The following is a 14,465-nucleotide window of genomic DNA, read 5'->3' as shown; positions in this document are numbered from 1 at the left end:
ATTTGGTTCTAAAAGTGCCTAATACAGTAGTAACCTGCAAGGATCAGGTGCTCCTCTCTGCATTTGTGGGTTTCTTGTTTTTTTAATTTCTAAAGTGAGAGTGATGATGGCAACTGAACTCAGGGATTCACCTTATTCCTTGTGAGGCATTTAGGTAATCATGGAGCACACAGGAAGTTTTTTGATACTGTTACTAGGTTTGTTTCACATGTGTATTTGTTCCCAGGTGGTGATCAAGGAAGTGGCTTTGGAGCCACAGGAAAAGCTCCTGTTGGGTCTGTGGTTTCCGTTCCTGGTCAGCCAAGTACAGCCTCAGACAAGTATGCAGCCCTGGCGGAACTGGACAGCGTTTTCAGTTCTGCAGCCACCTCCAGTCATGCGTACACTTCTTCAAGTAATGCTAGCAGGTACCTTGTCTTGGCATTCCTGCTTTATGTTTTCTTAGCATTCCTGCTGTATGTTGTACCTTTTAATTTTTTTCCAGCTCTAATATAGTTAAAATGACTACTTGGGAGTATAATTTTAAAATAATTGAGTATTTTTTAAATTTGAGATTTGAACTTGAGTTTAATTTGTTAAGTCAAATATAATCCTCGGAAGTGGCGCTGTAGCTCAAGTGGTAGAGCGCTTGCCTTGAGCTGAAGAGCTGAGGGACAGTGCCCAGGCCCAGAGTTCAAGCCCCACGGCCGACCAAAAAAAAAAAAAAAAAAAAATATATATATATATATATATATATATATATATATATATATATATATATATATAATCCTCAAGTGATTGCCATGATTTTATCCTTTTTTTGAAGTTAGTTTTGTTGCTTTTCATCATTGGCTCCTAAAATGTAATTCAATAGTATGTACACATCTTCAAATGAACAGTTACATGCAAGTTGTACCAACTTAGCAGGCAAGTTATACACTTTTAAGGTAGTTTTCACTTACAAAGTCCAGACTGTAAAAGTACCTTGATGTAGTGTTAGATTTTTGTGTGTGTGTGTGTTGGTCATGGGCTTGAACTCTGGGCCTGGGTGCTGTCCCTCAGCTCTTCAGCTCTAGGCTAGCACTTTACCACTTGAGCCATAGTACCACTTCTGGCTTTTTCTGCTTATGTGGTGCTGAAGAATTGAACCCAGGGCCTCATGCATGCAAGGCAAGTGCTCTACCACTGAGCCACCTTCCCAGCCCCTGTAGTGTTATATTTTACAATTGTTTACACTAAAATCTAGTATCTGTTCTTACTCCTTGTGTCATATTAGTGTTTAAAATGGGTACATCTACTGCTATGTTCATGTAGATCTGTTTTAAAAGAATTCTTGACAGCAAGAATTCTATCACAGTTTGAATGCATACTCGTTTTTGAGTCTTGTGTATCCCAAGCTAGAACCTCATGCCCTGTCTCTGCTTGCAGTTTCAGGAGTGGACTTCCATGTTCAGTAAGATAGTAGACTTAAAGACTCTTCATTTTTGGAATTAAGGAGACCAAGTCAAAAACACATTTACCTATACAATGTTTTATTTATTTATTTGTGTGTGTGTGTGTGTGTGTGTGTGTGTGTGTGTGTTTCTAGTTTTTGCTTTTGATTCCTGGATTGTATCTACTTTTTTCTTGTATTGTTCTGTAGTATCTTTTAGAGACGAAAGGTCAAGATTATAGCAGGAGCTACTTGTGTTCTTTGATAATAATCTTTTGATACTCCAGATGGGAAAAATGGCATCCAAAGAATAAAACTTAAGGTTTATTTTTTGTTTCATTAATATTTATCTACATTAGACATTAATAATGAGTTATAACAAGGTGGCCCTAAAGTTGGGAAACACAGACTTATGCATAATAAACAATTTAATGCTACCAAGTTATAATACAGTGGTGGTTCACACAGTGTAACCCATGCAGTGTTTGAGGTACATAAGTCTATTTTATGGGATCAGTGAGGTTAAAACTGGGCTGTTACTGGCCTTTTCACTAGTTGACATGTGTATTGACAGTGCCATATATTCCTTGTTGTCAGCTCAACATAAATTAGGAAAGGTTGTCACCAGATCATATCAGAAGTTCTTTTTGTATGACTTTACTTTTTAAAGTAGAGTCTACCTATGTTATCTGGGTTACTCTTGAACTCAATATCTTTGCCTCAGCCTTCCAAGTAGCTAACTAGTAACACAGGTATGCACCACCTCATGTGGCTTTTCCTTACAAATTATGCTGTTTTTGTTTTTTGCCAGTTGGGGTTTGAACTCAGAACCTTGTACTGCCTCTTAGCTTACTTGCTTATGGCTGGCATTCTACCACATAAGCCTCACTTCCAGTTTGACTTTATGTTGGTTAATTGGAGTTTGAATCTCAGACATTTCTGCCCAGGCTGGCTTCAAGCCTCAATTTTCCAGATCTCAGCCTCCTGAGTTGCTAGTATGACAGATGTGAGCTACCTACACCCATCTTATGAATATTCTTGATCAATTTTTCTTAGGGATATTCTTGAAACAGTCTTTTTTTAACTTTTTGAAATCTTTACCTTAAATATGTCTTCTTAATTTTATGTGCTGAAATAAGATATATGGCAAATTTTTCTAATAATTTCAAATGTGACTGTCTTAAAAGAAACTACCCATCTATTTGTTTGAGTTGTAAGATGAACTATCGACTTACTTTATGGACACTATTTCTTGATTGGTAGATTAACTGGCTATTCATTCAGATTTGAGAATTTGTTATTTATAAAATAGAAACTAGGCCAGTCACTTTAAAGCATACACTTGATAAAATTCATACTATCAAGCAAATATTAGGACTTTGGAAAATTTATAGAGTCCACTGAGTTTGACAGCTTCCCACTAGTTTTTCGTTGATGGATGGTTGTTGCTATTAATGACTCTGATTTTAAATTTTGCATGAGAAATGTAGTCAGCATTTGGAATATTGTCATAGCTTAGTGAAAAATATTTTCTATATGACCTATACAAGTTTTAAGGTCAGTTAAAGATTTGTTTGAACTATACAGTTGTTGTGGAGGTTTTTTGGTGCTGATCCCTGCGCTTGTACTCACAAGCTGGACACAGTCCCTGAGCTTTTTTGCTCAAGGCTAGAGCTCTACCACTTAAGGTTCAGCTCTACTTCTGGCTTGTTTGGTGGTTAATTGGAGATAAGAATCTAGTAGACTTTCCTGCCCAGACTGGTTTTGAACCACAGTTCTCAGATCTCAGCTTCCTGAGGACTACAAATATGAGCCACTAGCACCTGGCTTTGAGCAGTCTACTGTAACAGAGCACTAAACGTTCTTGGAGAGTGCTTTAAAAGTTCACTTAATCTTTAGGAATCTGTCACTGTTGCTTTTGATATGATACCAAAGAAAATAGTCTCAATTATCTGAAGACTACTAAAATACTGCTTTTGTTTGTTCAGTTATATATATCTATGCAAAATTGCATGGTCTTCATATACTTCAAAACATCTTAACGTACTGATCTTCTATAATCCACTAATGGATTTATGAAAACATAAAAGTGTTACTCTTTAAATTCCTTTTGTTTTGAAGAAAATATGCCTTTATTATTTAAATCTGAGGAAATAAATTTTTTGTGGTGACAGGATCAAACCCAATCTGAAGAATATGTTTTTGAAAAGTTTCAACTTTAATGTTCTGTTTGGTACAAATTGAAAAATATAGTACCTGGAAACAGTTTACCTATTATTGGAGTCTCAGGAAGTTTTCAGGATGTAAACATATGTTGAGATTTACTGTGAAAACTGAAGTGGTACAGGACTCTTTCATTCTTTGTTTTCAGCAGTGTTTTTGGAACAGTGCCAGTGGGTGCTTCTGCACAGACACAGCCTGCTTCTTCAAGTGTGCCTGCTCCATTTGGGGGTATGTGCTTCTGGTATATCCACTGCATTATATAGAGAACGTGTGTGTGTGTGTGTGTGTGTGTGTGTGTGTGTGTGTGTGTGTGTGTGTGTGTGTGTGTGTGTGTGTGTGTGTGTGTGTGTGTGTGTGTGTGTGTGTGTGTGTGTGTGTGTGTGTGTGTGTGTGTGTGTGTGTGTGTGTGTGCGCGCGCTTCTGGTATATCCACTGCATTATATAGAGAACGTGTGTGTGTGTGTGTGTGTGTGTGTGTGTGTGTGTGTGTGTGTGTGTACTGGAAGGCAGCCAAAGCACAGACACAGCCTGTGTGTGTGTGTGTGTGTGTGTGTGTGTGTTATAGTACTGGAAGGCAGCCAAAGCACAGACACAGCCTGTGTGTGTGTGTGTGTGTGTGTGTGTTATAGTACTGGAAGGCAGCCAAAGCACAGACACAGCCTGCTTCTTCAAGTGTGCCTGCTCCATTTGGGGTATGTGCTTCTGGTATATCCACTGCATTGTATACAGAACTGTGTGTGTGTGTGTAGATAGATAGATAGATAGATAGATAGATAGATAGATAGATAGATAGATAGATAGATAGTACTGGAAGGCAGTCAAAGCAGTGGTTTATTGAAAGGCTCTCATTTTCTATGTTCATACACATAGATAAATTTTGTTTTGAATGTAAAATATATTAGAATTTTATAGTATATTTTATAATTTTTTTTAAAGCTACGCCTTCCACAAACCCATTTGTTGCTGCTGCTGGTCCTTCGGTGGCATCTTCTACAAATCCATTTCAGACCAATGCCAGAGGAGCAACAGGTAAGGAAAAAAGATGGATTATGGAATAGTGAGCATTGGGGAAGGAATTTGGGGTGAGACACACCTTAAAGAACCCTAGGAAAGGGGACCCTTTACTAAAGTCAGTGGGAAGTTTACAGAGTTTATCTGTAAAATCAGATGCTCCCCAGGCCTCATGGCATACTTCTGTCATCCCAGTACGCAGAGGCAGGAAGATTGTGTGAGATGAGGGGTTTTATGAAAATGTGTCAAATGTAAACAAATGCTGCCTGAAAGCTAATACATTTTGCCATTTAACAAGATTGAGAGGGACTTTAGAAATTAGCTATCAGTTACACAAACTTAATATATAGCATCTCTGTCCTCAACCATGCCATATAAGATCTGCATAGCATAGAATGTATGCTATCTTCTTTTAGCCTTTTGTATTTTAAGCTGAAAGTGTCCCCACCCACTTTTTGAATGAACTGTATTTATAATTCTCCCTGGGGATACGTGAAGTTCATTCGGGTTATCTTTATGTATTTCTAGCTGTATTGAATTTTAAATAAAACAATCTGACACTGTTCAGTTGCTCTGCCCAAAACTTGGAGTTGTAGATACTAAGCAGCATTTTTAGATGCATCTAGTGATGTTCTCAAAGCCTTGTTTTTATGGATAATTGTGTCTTTGCATGAAAAAATATACTAGTGCTTATTTTTAAAAAATAGATTATACTAGTGTTTATTTGGAATTTGTAATTCTAAATACTTCTATTTCATGTGGTATAAAAATGTCATGAATATGGTTGCAATAAAAGACTCACTTTGTGAATATGTTATATTATGTATTATGCCAGCCAGTTGGCTATAGTGCATTTTAATTTTTAACTCTAAACATTATTTTCTTGGATTTTAATGATAGTTATCTGTAACTTAATTGACGTTGGTCTTTTTATGCCTTTCCATAAGGCCTTTCTGGAGCAATGCATTCTCAAGTGTTTCCTCACGCTCATTTTGGTAGGTGGCCACAACTAATACCTAGATTTGTGTGGCAATTTGTCTACCCGCTTGTGGAAGCTTCTGCTAGTGTTCTGGATTCTTGCATGTGGAATTAAGTTGTTTCCATGTTTTAAAATGGAGTGGGCATGGATGTGTAGCATCAAGATTATGTTGTACTTGACGTTATCCAAAAATCTTTTATAGCAATGTTTTAATGCTTACCTCCATGGTCACAATAGAATGTTAATAATAGCTGTTTTAATTCTTAAGTTTGAATTCATAGTACTCTGATACCTTTTGAGCTACAAACCATTTTATCATATTATACCATGGAGTTTGGTTTCGCTTTACTGTATTCAAGATTTGCTCTTTTAGTGCTTTCTTGATCAGTGATATGTCAAAGTTATGTCAGTGCATTATTGTCTGTTATGAAATCTTCCCGTGCCTTTGCCATGTGCTTATTATTCTTTAGTTCACTTGCTTCCCAGTGGCCTGTTTTTCCTTTTTTTCCCCACTCATCAGTAAAAAAAAAAAAAGTTACTTTTAAAGTTTAATAGTCTATTAGATTCATAGAGCAAAATTGTATTTTTTGTGAACATTAGCACTGTAAGGATTACTTTGAATAACATATAATTTGTGTTTAGTTTCTTAAAGAAACATGGTTTTTTGAAAGATTTTTCAGTGCTTAGTTTTAGTTCTTGTGCCTTTAGTTCAGAATGAAGTTGGTAGATTTTAAGATCAGGAAATTGAGCACATTTTTATACATTTTTATAACATCATGTTCACAGTGTTTCACTAATAATTACTAGCAGTCTAGGTAAAACAACAGTTTTTTCTCTTATTTCACTAAGTACCCAAGTAGAGCAGATAGCTGAAAGGAATATTTACCACTCTTCTGCTACTACATGTGTTTCTGTAATGCAAATTAGTTCATAAATGATTACAGAGAAGTAGGGAAAACAATAGTTTGTATCAATACCACATAGACATTGATGGCTCTCCCTCAACATGTTAGTGCTAGTGCTAGATAGGGCAAGCCAAAAGGGAGTATTGTAATATTGAATACAACATCTATTTACTCTCCACTCCATTTTTTCTTTTACAAATGTGTATCATGCTTCTTTTTCAATCTTTGTAGTAATCTTTGAGGCCCTAGTCTTCCAAGCTGTCTATTTTGATGTTGTTGCTGTTACTGTTTATCTTTCAGCAAAGAGTAGGAGTCCATATACTTCTTTGGAGATTGATTTAATAGGAACTTAATATATCTTTTCAGTTGTATTAGTGTTTATTTGGCTCTAATTATAAAAAGATTTGCGTAATCTGCCTTTAACCTGTTTGTCCTGTGAATCTCATGATTCTGGGTGAATATTTTTCAGAAGTTTTAATATTTTTCAAGAAATATATGTTATATTATAGTAGACAACTCTAGCAAGAAAAATTTCCTGAAAATTTTAGCTATTAAAAATAGTAAAACCTAAAACACATAGATGTATACTAATGTACATATGAATTGCACTGTTTTCATATTTTTACTGTGATGCACGTTTAAAAGCTGACTACTACTAATTACTGTTGAGAAATTTCTTGTGATTTCAGATGACACATTTATTCTGGTCATTGCATTTTAGGAGAACCAGAATATCCTAGATTATGTTAAATTACTACTAAAGTTTATCACTAGAAACATTGGTGGGATTTTGAAATTTCAAATACCTTTAATGTACATATGTTTCAAAGTAAGTGATGTCTTTTCCACAGTGTTGGGTACAAGCAACAAACTATACCTTTTTGTATGTATCTCATCCACCCTTCTTTTCTATCAGCGGCAACCTTTGGCACTGCATCTATGAGCATGCCTGCAGGGTTTGGTACTCCTGCTCCCTATAGTCTTCCCACCAGCTTCAGTGGCAGTTTCCAGCAGCCTGCCTTCCCAGCTCAAGCAGCTTTCACTCAGCAGACAGCTTTTTCTCAACAGCCCAATGGTAAGATATAATGCTTGGTGAGCTATAAATCCTATGATACTCTTTACATATAAATATGTTACCTGGGACAAAAACGTCTAAGGAATGCTATAGTGTTAATGTACAGAGTGTTTCCTGCACAAAAGTACAGTGATTCAGGTCTCAGAAAATTGTGGGGTTTTTTTTTTTTTTATTATTATAAAGGTGATGAACTGGGTGAGGGGTGGGGGGAGGTTTACTGTTACATAAGTAAGGTAATGAGTATATTTCTTTTTAAACACTGTTATCCCCTTCCTCATTTTCTCCTGCTTACCATTCCCCACTCCCCTCCCCCAAGTTGTAAAGTTAATTTCCAACATAGTGTCTAGTATCATTGTTACCTTAGATCTTCCTTTGTCCTGCTGTTTCTGTGATTCCTTTTCCCTTTATAGATTAAGCTTACATACATGACAAAGGATTACAGAAGAAAATAGAAATAACTGCATAAAGGACATAAAATGAACCTTTTGTTTCCAATTCTTGGAGTTCATTTTGATATATTTCATTACATATGGTCGTATGCACTTAACAATTGGGCCATTGTGATCTCCTACTAAGAATATCATAGACATATTCTAATTATTATAAATGAGGAAAACCATGCAAACTGTATTTCTTTAGGCCTGGCTTGATTCATTTAGTATGATTTTTCTAGATCTTTCCATTTCCTTATGAATGGGGTAATGTCATTCTCTCTGACGAAGACCTAAAACTCCATTGTGTACATATACCACATCTTCTTGATCGATTCATCTATTGAGGGGCATCTGGGTTGGTTCCATATCTTAGCTATGGAGAATAATGCTGCAGTGAACATGGTTGTACTGGTATCTTTAGTGTGGCTTTGTTTTTGGTCATTTGGGTAAATTCCCAGGAGTGAGATTGCTGGATCATAGGGTAGCTCTATGTTTAGTCTTTTGAGGAGCCTCTGTACTGTTTGAACAATTTTACACTCACACCAACAGTGTAGTAGCATTTCCTTTTGGCTACATCCCCTCCAGCATTTGTTGTTATTAGATTTCTTGATAATAGCCATTCTAACTGGGGTAAGGTAGAATGTCAATGTTGTTTTAATTTAAAGCAGATACCCTGAAAATATTATGGGAAGTAATAGGAGAAACACTAGGGTTCTTTGGCACAGTTTGTAACTTTCTTAATTAAGACCCAGAAACACAACAAATCAAAGAAAGATTGGATGAATGGGATTACATTAAATGGCAGAGCTTCTGCATGTTAAAGGATATAGCTAGCAAGATAAATAGAAAGCCTACAGATGGAGAGATTTTCATTAGCCATACAACAGACAAGGGCCCCATATCTAAAATATACTTAGAACTCAAAACATTGAATCCCCAAAAAACAAATCCTCTTAAGAAACAACCATCCAATTAACAAGTGGGCTAAAGTCTTAAAGACTTTTCTGAAGCGGAAATAAGAGTGGCTAGTAGATACATGAAGAAATGCTCGACATCTCTGGCCATAAAAGGAAAAAATTGTGGTTTTATAAGTTCTTACAAGCTCTTACATGTGTCATAAGGCTCCTTGATTTAGAAAGGCAACTTTATAAGGTCAAGAATACTGTTTTGGTTTTTTTTCTCTAAGTCAAAAATGATTGTTAGTATACCTTTTTCTTGTATGAGAGAGAGAAAGAGGGTGTATATGTGTGCGTGAATTGAGGTTAGTTTTCTTAATAGATAACTGCACAGAAGTTAAGTTTGTTTTCAGAAGAACCAAGAAGACAGTTGCAACCATTTCTTTCTTTTTGTTGGTCATGGGGCTTGAACTCTGGGCTTGGGCATAGCTCTTCAGCCCACGGCTAGCATTCTCACCACTTGAGTCACAGGACCACTTGCAGTTAATTGAAGGTTAATTGGAGACAAGAGTCTGACGGATATTCCTGCCTGGGCTGGCTTTGAACCGTGATCCTCAGATCTCAACCTCCTGAGTAGCTAGGATTACATTCATGAGCCACTGGCATCTGGCTGATGCAACCATTTCTTTTGAGCCATTTCTCTTACTTGCTGAAGTTTGAAAAATCTTAGATTTCAAGATTATCCTTGAATTGTGTGCTTGCTTTCTTGCCTGCTCCCTCCCTCCCTTCCTCCCTTCCCTGCTTCTTTCCTTCCTTCCTTTCCTTTTTTGCTGGTCCTGGGGCTTGAACTCAGGACCTGGGATGTCTGTGCCAAAGGCTACTGCTGTACCACTTGAGCCACAGCACTACTTCCAGCTTTTTCTGAGTAGTTATTGGAGATAAGAGTCTCAGGGACTTTCCTGCCTGGCCTGGAAACCTCCCAAGTAGCTAGGATTACAAGCTTGAGCCACTGGCATCCGGCACATGTTATTATTTTTGAAGTCAGTGGTTAGATAAAACTTGGAGCTGTGATGCATGGATGAGCCATAAATAATCAAATATTTCCTAGAAATACTGTGCTTGTCACAGAAACATCACCTTGTCCACGTATACACGCCCAAATAGTCACAAGCTCATCAGTTAACTAAATCCTTTGATGACATGGTTTGCACGGAGACAAGTTCGAGTTAACCATTTATGAAGATCTCCAAGAGCTCTTTAAAAACGTACCATAAGAAGTTTTTCTGAGGTTCATCTCTCATATTGGAAAGATGAAACCTGGAAGCATGACCTTGACATTTTTACCACTCTGGTAAGAATTTTTCTGAAACTTATTTTCAGACTTTATAAACATCAGTCATATCGCCTCTTAAAAATGGCATGAGTTATAATTGGTGGTTCTCTTTTCGTAAGGTGCAGGTTTTGCAGCATTTGGACAAACAAAGCCAGTGGTAACTTCTTTTGGTCAAGTTGCAGCTGCTGGAGTATCTAGTAATCCTTTTATGGTAAGATACTGAGTATTATGGACTTGATAAGTTGGTTTGTCTTTACCAGATGTGGTGTCCTGGAATTGACCTTGTAAGATGATGTAAATTGAGACAGTTAATTATGCATGCTTCTTATCAGACTGTTAAAAAATTAGTTGCATAGCCGAGCACTTACCCACAGTAAATAAACTATTTCATAGAATGTTATTTTGTTCAAAATAACACTCTAAGCGAGGCCATAGGATAGACCCAAGATTATAAGGGACTCTTAGAGCAGATATTTTGTTTGAATCACACACAAGTCTTTCTTTTCACATGCCAAGTTTCTTCTTGGGATCTATTACAAGAACATATATGAAGGAATGCATTAGAAAGACATAGTATACTCCTTGATATCTGATACTGGTCTCATGGGTTATTGACAATAACAATGAATAAAATACTTCATAACTCAAATTTAATTAAATAAGAAATATAGTTCAATCTTTTCATTCTTTGCATGCACCACTCTTACGTTTATTTTGTCTTATGTTTTCTTTAGACTGGTGCACCAACAGGACAATTTCCAACAGGAAGCTCATCAACCAATCCTTTCTTATAGCCTTATATAGACACTTTACTGGAACGAACTTTTATGTGGTCACATTACATCTCTCCGCCTCTTGCACTGTTGTCTTGTTTCACTGATCTTAGCTTTAAATACAAGAGAAGTCTTTTGAAAACCTGCATTATGTATTAAACACCAGGTAATATGTGCAAAACAGAGGGCTCCGGTAACAACTTTTAACCTGTGAATTGGCAGAAGAGGTAGCGGTATCATGTATATTCAAAATTGGCTAATACTAAGTTATTGCAGATACCACGTTCATTATGCTGCAGTACTGTACATATTTTTCTTAGAAATTAGCTATTTGTGCATATCAGTATTTGTAACGTTAACACATCGTTATGTGAGAAATGTTACTGGGGAAATAGATCAGCCACTTTTAAGGTGCTGTCATATATCTTGGAATGAGTGACCTAAAATCATTTTAACCATTGCTACTGGAAAGTTAAAAGTCAATATTGGAAGGTTTTATTCATCTTGAATTTTTCCTTTCTAAAGAGCTCTTCTATTTATACATGCCTAAATTCTTTAAAAATGTAGAGGGATACCTGTCTGCATAATAAAACTGATCATGTTTTGCTACAGTTTGCAGGTGAAAAAAATAAATATTAGAAAATATGCTATTGTTTCTGTGTTCTTGCTGCAATGCCTTTACCAAAGTGGCCTTAAGTCTGAGTAGTGAATTGAGAACATCCTGAATTCTTAAAGACTTCTAGTGACTAACTTTTTATAAAAAAGGCCATGTAGAAAAAATACTGAAACTACGAGGACTGCTCTGTTCAGGATTGTGTCCGTGGTAAAGCATTTAAATGTAGCTTGTCAGATTCACCATTAATACTTCTAATTTCTTTGCAATCCTTAATTTTGTGAAATTTGTATATATGAAGAATTTGCATGTATGTATTTACGAATTTTTTTAATATCTTGAATTCTCAGACTGCAAAAGGCCTATTTTAACTATTGATTTTTTAATTTTAATTGTCTTTGAATGTATTGGAAGCAGACATGCATTAACTGTGACATGATTGCACCTGAGTTGTTTTCTCCCTCCCCCCCTCACCTTTTCCTGGACAAACTGATATTATCTGTAGGATATTGTTTATGTTTGTTGTTTGGGGGAAAGAAACTGGAACTCAATGTTACCTTAAAGTTATGAAATACTTTGTTTAAAAAGGCAGTGATACTAAGTTTAGTTATTTTTTTGTTAATATTCTAGTGAATTGTTTAAATATTTATATATCATAATGCCTCATTCATCTAGAGATAATCTGGCGGTCTCATTAAAATGGGACACAACTAAGAAACTTGGAATATTTTTTTAATGCCTCTGAGCAACACATATAACTCGTAAAGTATATGTTAGAGCTTATGCATTGTTTTTATGTGAAGTTTTAAATTTTGATGGTTTGATTTCTTGTTCTGTAGCCTGCTAGTAGTTGAGAAGTGATAGCTTAATTTAAAGAAGGAGACTGAAAGACTATGAAGACAAACACTATCCAAGACCATGTAGAATAAGACACAGCCCAACCTACCAAACTGTACTATAGTGTGTCATCTTCTGGTAATTGTCTATTTTGATGACTCTGTGTCATCCAGAAAAGGTGAAATTTCATACACAAATATGTAATACATGTATGAAAAGTTTTCTCTTAAGGTGATTAAAAGTTTTTAAAAGCTTTAGTACTAAAAGAGGTGATTATCAGTTTGCTCATGTTATTCATGTTGACACCTTTCTGCAATGATGACTACATGAGCTGTAGTTTTTTTACAATCTGTGTAGTTTGGGACTTGTTAAAGCCTTGCTCTCCACTGCACATCCAGTTGAAAGTACAATTTATCTGAACTGTTGTAGTAAAGAAAAGATGCTTTGATGTTCTCCATTCCTGTTCTGAACAGTATGCATCTTAGAATTAAATAATTGCTGCACAGGTCTAGATGTGTATTGATATAGTCTTGAAATGCTTCTATATTTTGGGGAGGCTCTGAAGCCCGTTTTTTTTCACCGGGGGTGCAGGGTTTGTGGGGGGGGGTGGACTTAAGAATTGTTTTTTAATTTCTGTTTTAAATTGTATTGGGTCCAAATTCATTTATATGTACAAAGTTATATGCTATAATTGAAGGTCATTACCCAAATATCCTACCAGGTTTTTCCATATAATGAGTGAATTAAACAGTTGTTATTCAAATAATTTTAAAGACTATTTTTTTTCTGGTAAATTTTACAATTTGTAATTAAATGGGAAACTTTTATTGACTCTGAGTGCTTGTGAGTCAAGATGTTTAGATTCAGAAGAGATCACCTTTAAAATAGGTTTTCTCAGGATCTGTGCTGTTTATTGTTATTTTTTAATGAGCTTCTCATAGACTTTTTATAATCACAATGGCTTCTAGTTTTATATAAACCACATAAACCATCATTGTGTTAAGTACTGAAAAGAAAATTCTTGAAAGTGACAAGTCTGAAGACCTTCAGATTTCCTGGCATACTGGTTGAATCATCCTTCTTGTTCCGTATTTGTTCAGGAAAGAAATTTATCTTTTAGTGTGGGGAATACTTGTTTGATTTTAAAGGCATAATCCATTCTTGTTTGCTAACATAGAGTAGCTCCATTTTTTGTAAAAATAGAAGTTACAAATTTCTTTTTTTAAAAAACTTACATCAATTTGGAAAGGCATTTTTAGTCTTTACTTGGGAGGACCCTGCGCCAAAACATACCCTCTTTGGTATAGTGCCTCAGAGTTGGCCAGGAAGGGTACACTGGCTGATTATGTATCACCGCACCATCGCTCTCAAACGTTCTGGTCTTAGCCTTGAAAACTACTGAAGATCCCCAAAAAGCGTTTTTCCTTTTATTCTTATTTTTAATGAAACTTGTATCTTTTTGGAATTTATTGCATTAAAGGCCAATACTGACATATTTTTGAAGTATGTTTATTCATTTATATGTGACCATTATCTATTACTTATTAACATAGGAACATTTTAATGAGAAATATTTTTCATGGCTCAACAGCAAATATGAGACCAGCAAATATGAGTCCCTGAGTTCAAACTCGAGTACCTCCCCCCAAAAAGAAAAAGAAAACCATGAAAACTAAGGAATACTACAGGATCATTGTTTATAATTTATACCTCTTTTTTTAAATATCTGACTTCATAGAGATTTTCATATGCTGCATTCTTTCCATGTTACACAGCGTGAAAGCACTGGAAAACCAAATGTTGCTCTGTGAAATTGAGTGTGAAAAGGGCATGTGACATCTTAGAATTACTGTGAAAATACTTTTGACCTTAACCTTAAGCTCTTTAGAAGTCCTCAGACCATACTGGAGAAAACTGTCTTTTAAATGTGCATGTTTCAGGAATAGTAATTACCTGTGTGTAAACATTACTACTT

At 35.8% G+C, this 14,465-nt stretch overlaps 1 protein-coding gene across 10 annotated transcripts in view; it reads left to right on the top strand.

Moving 5' to 3' along the window:
* Positions 1 to 13,985, top strand: part of Agfg1 (ArfGAP with FG repeats 1) — a 58,339-nt gene extending 44,354 nt beyond the window's left edge. For 3 of the 10 annotated variants that reach the window (XM_070015554.1, XM_070015630.1, XM_070015602.1), the window contains 7 exons: positions 227 to 407; positions 3,783 to 3,862; positions 4,571 to 4,663; positions 5,593 to 5,640; positions 7,446 to 7,604; positions 10,387 to 10,478; positions 11,002 to 13,985. In XM_070015554.1, coding sequence (XP_069871655.1) covers positions 227 to 407; positions 3,783 to 3,862; positions 4,571 to 4,663; positions 5,593 to 5,640; positions 7,446 to 7,604; positions 10,387 to 10,478; positions 11,002 to 11,061 — 713 coding nt within the window. In that variant the 3' untranslated portion in view covers positions 11,062 to 13,985. The remainder of the gene's footprint in view (positions 1 to 226; positions 408 to 3,782; positions 3,863 to 4,570; positions 4,664 to 5,592; positions 5,641 to 7,445; positions 7,605 to 10,386; positions 10,479 to 11,001) is intronic. The other 7 variants (XM_070015583.1, XM_070015638.1, XM_070015611.1 and 4 more) reach the window with 4 other exon arrangements.
* The last annotated feature ends 480 nt before the right edge of the window (positions 13,986 to 14,465 follow it).

Source organism: Dipodomys merriami, unplaced genomic scaffold (assembly GCF_024711535.1).
Source record: "Dipodomys merriami isolate MVZ:Mamm:240054 unplaced genomic scaffold, mDipMer1.0.p SCAF_1, whole genome shotgun sequence".
Taxonomy (NCBI): Eukaryota; Metazoa; Chordata; class Mammalia; order Rodentia; family Heteromyidae; genus Dipodomys; species Dipodomys merriami.
Note: the sequence above shows the minus strand (reverse complement) of the source record. Positions and strands in the feature narration are given on the sequence as shown.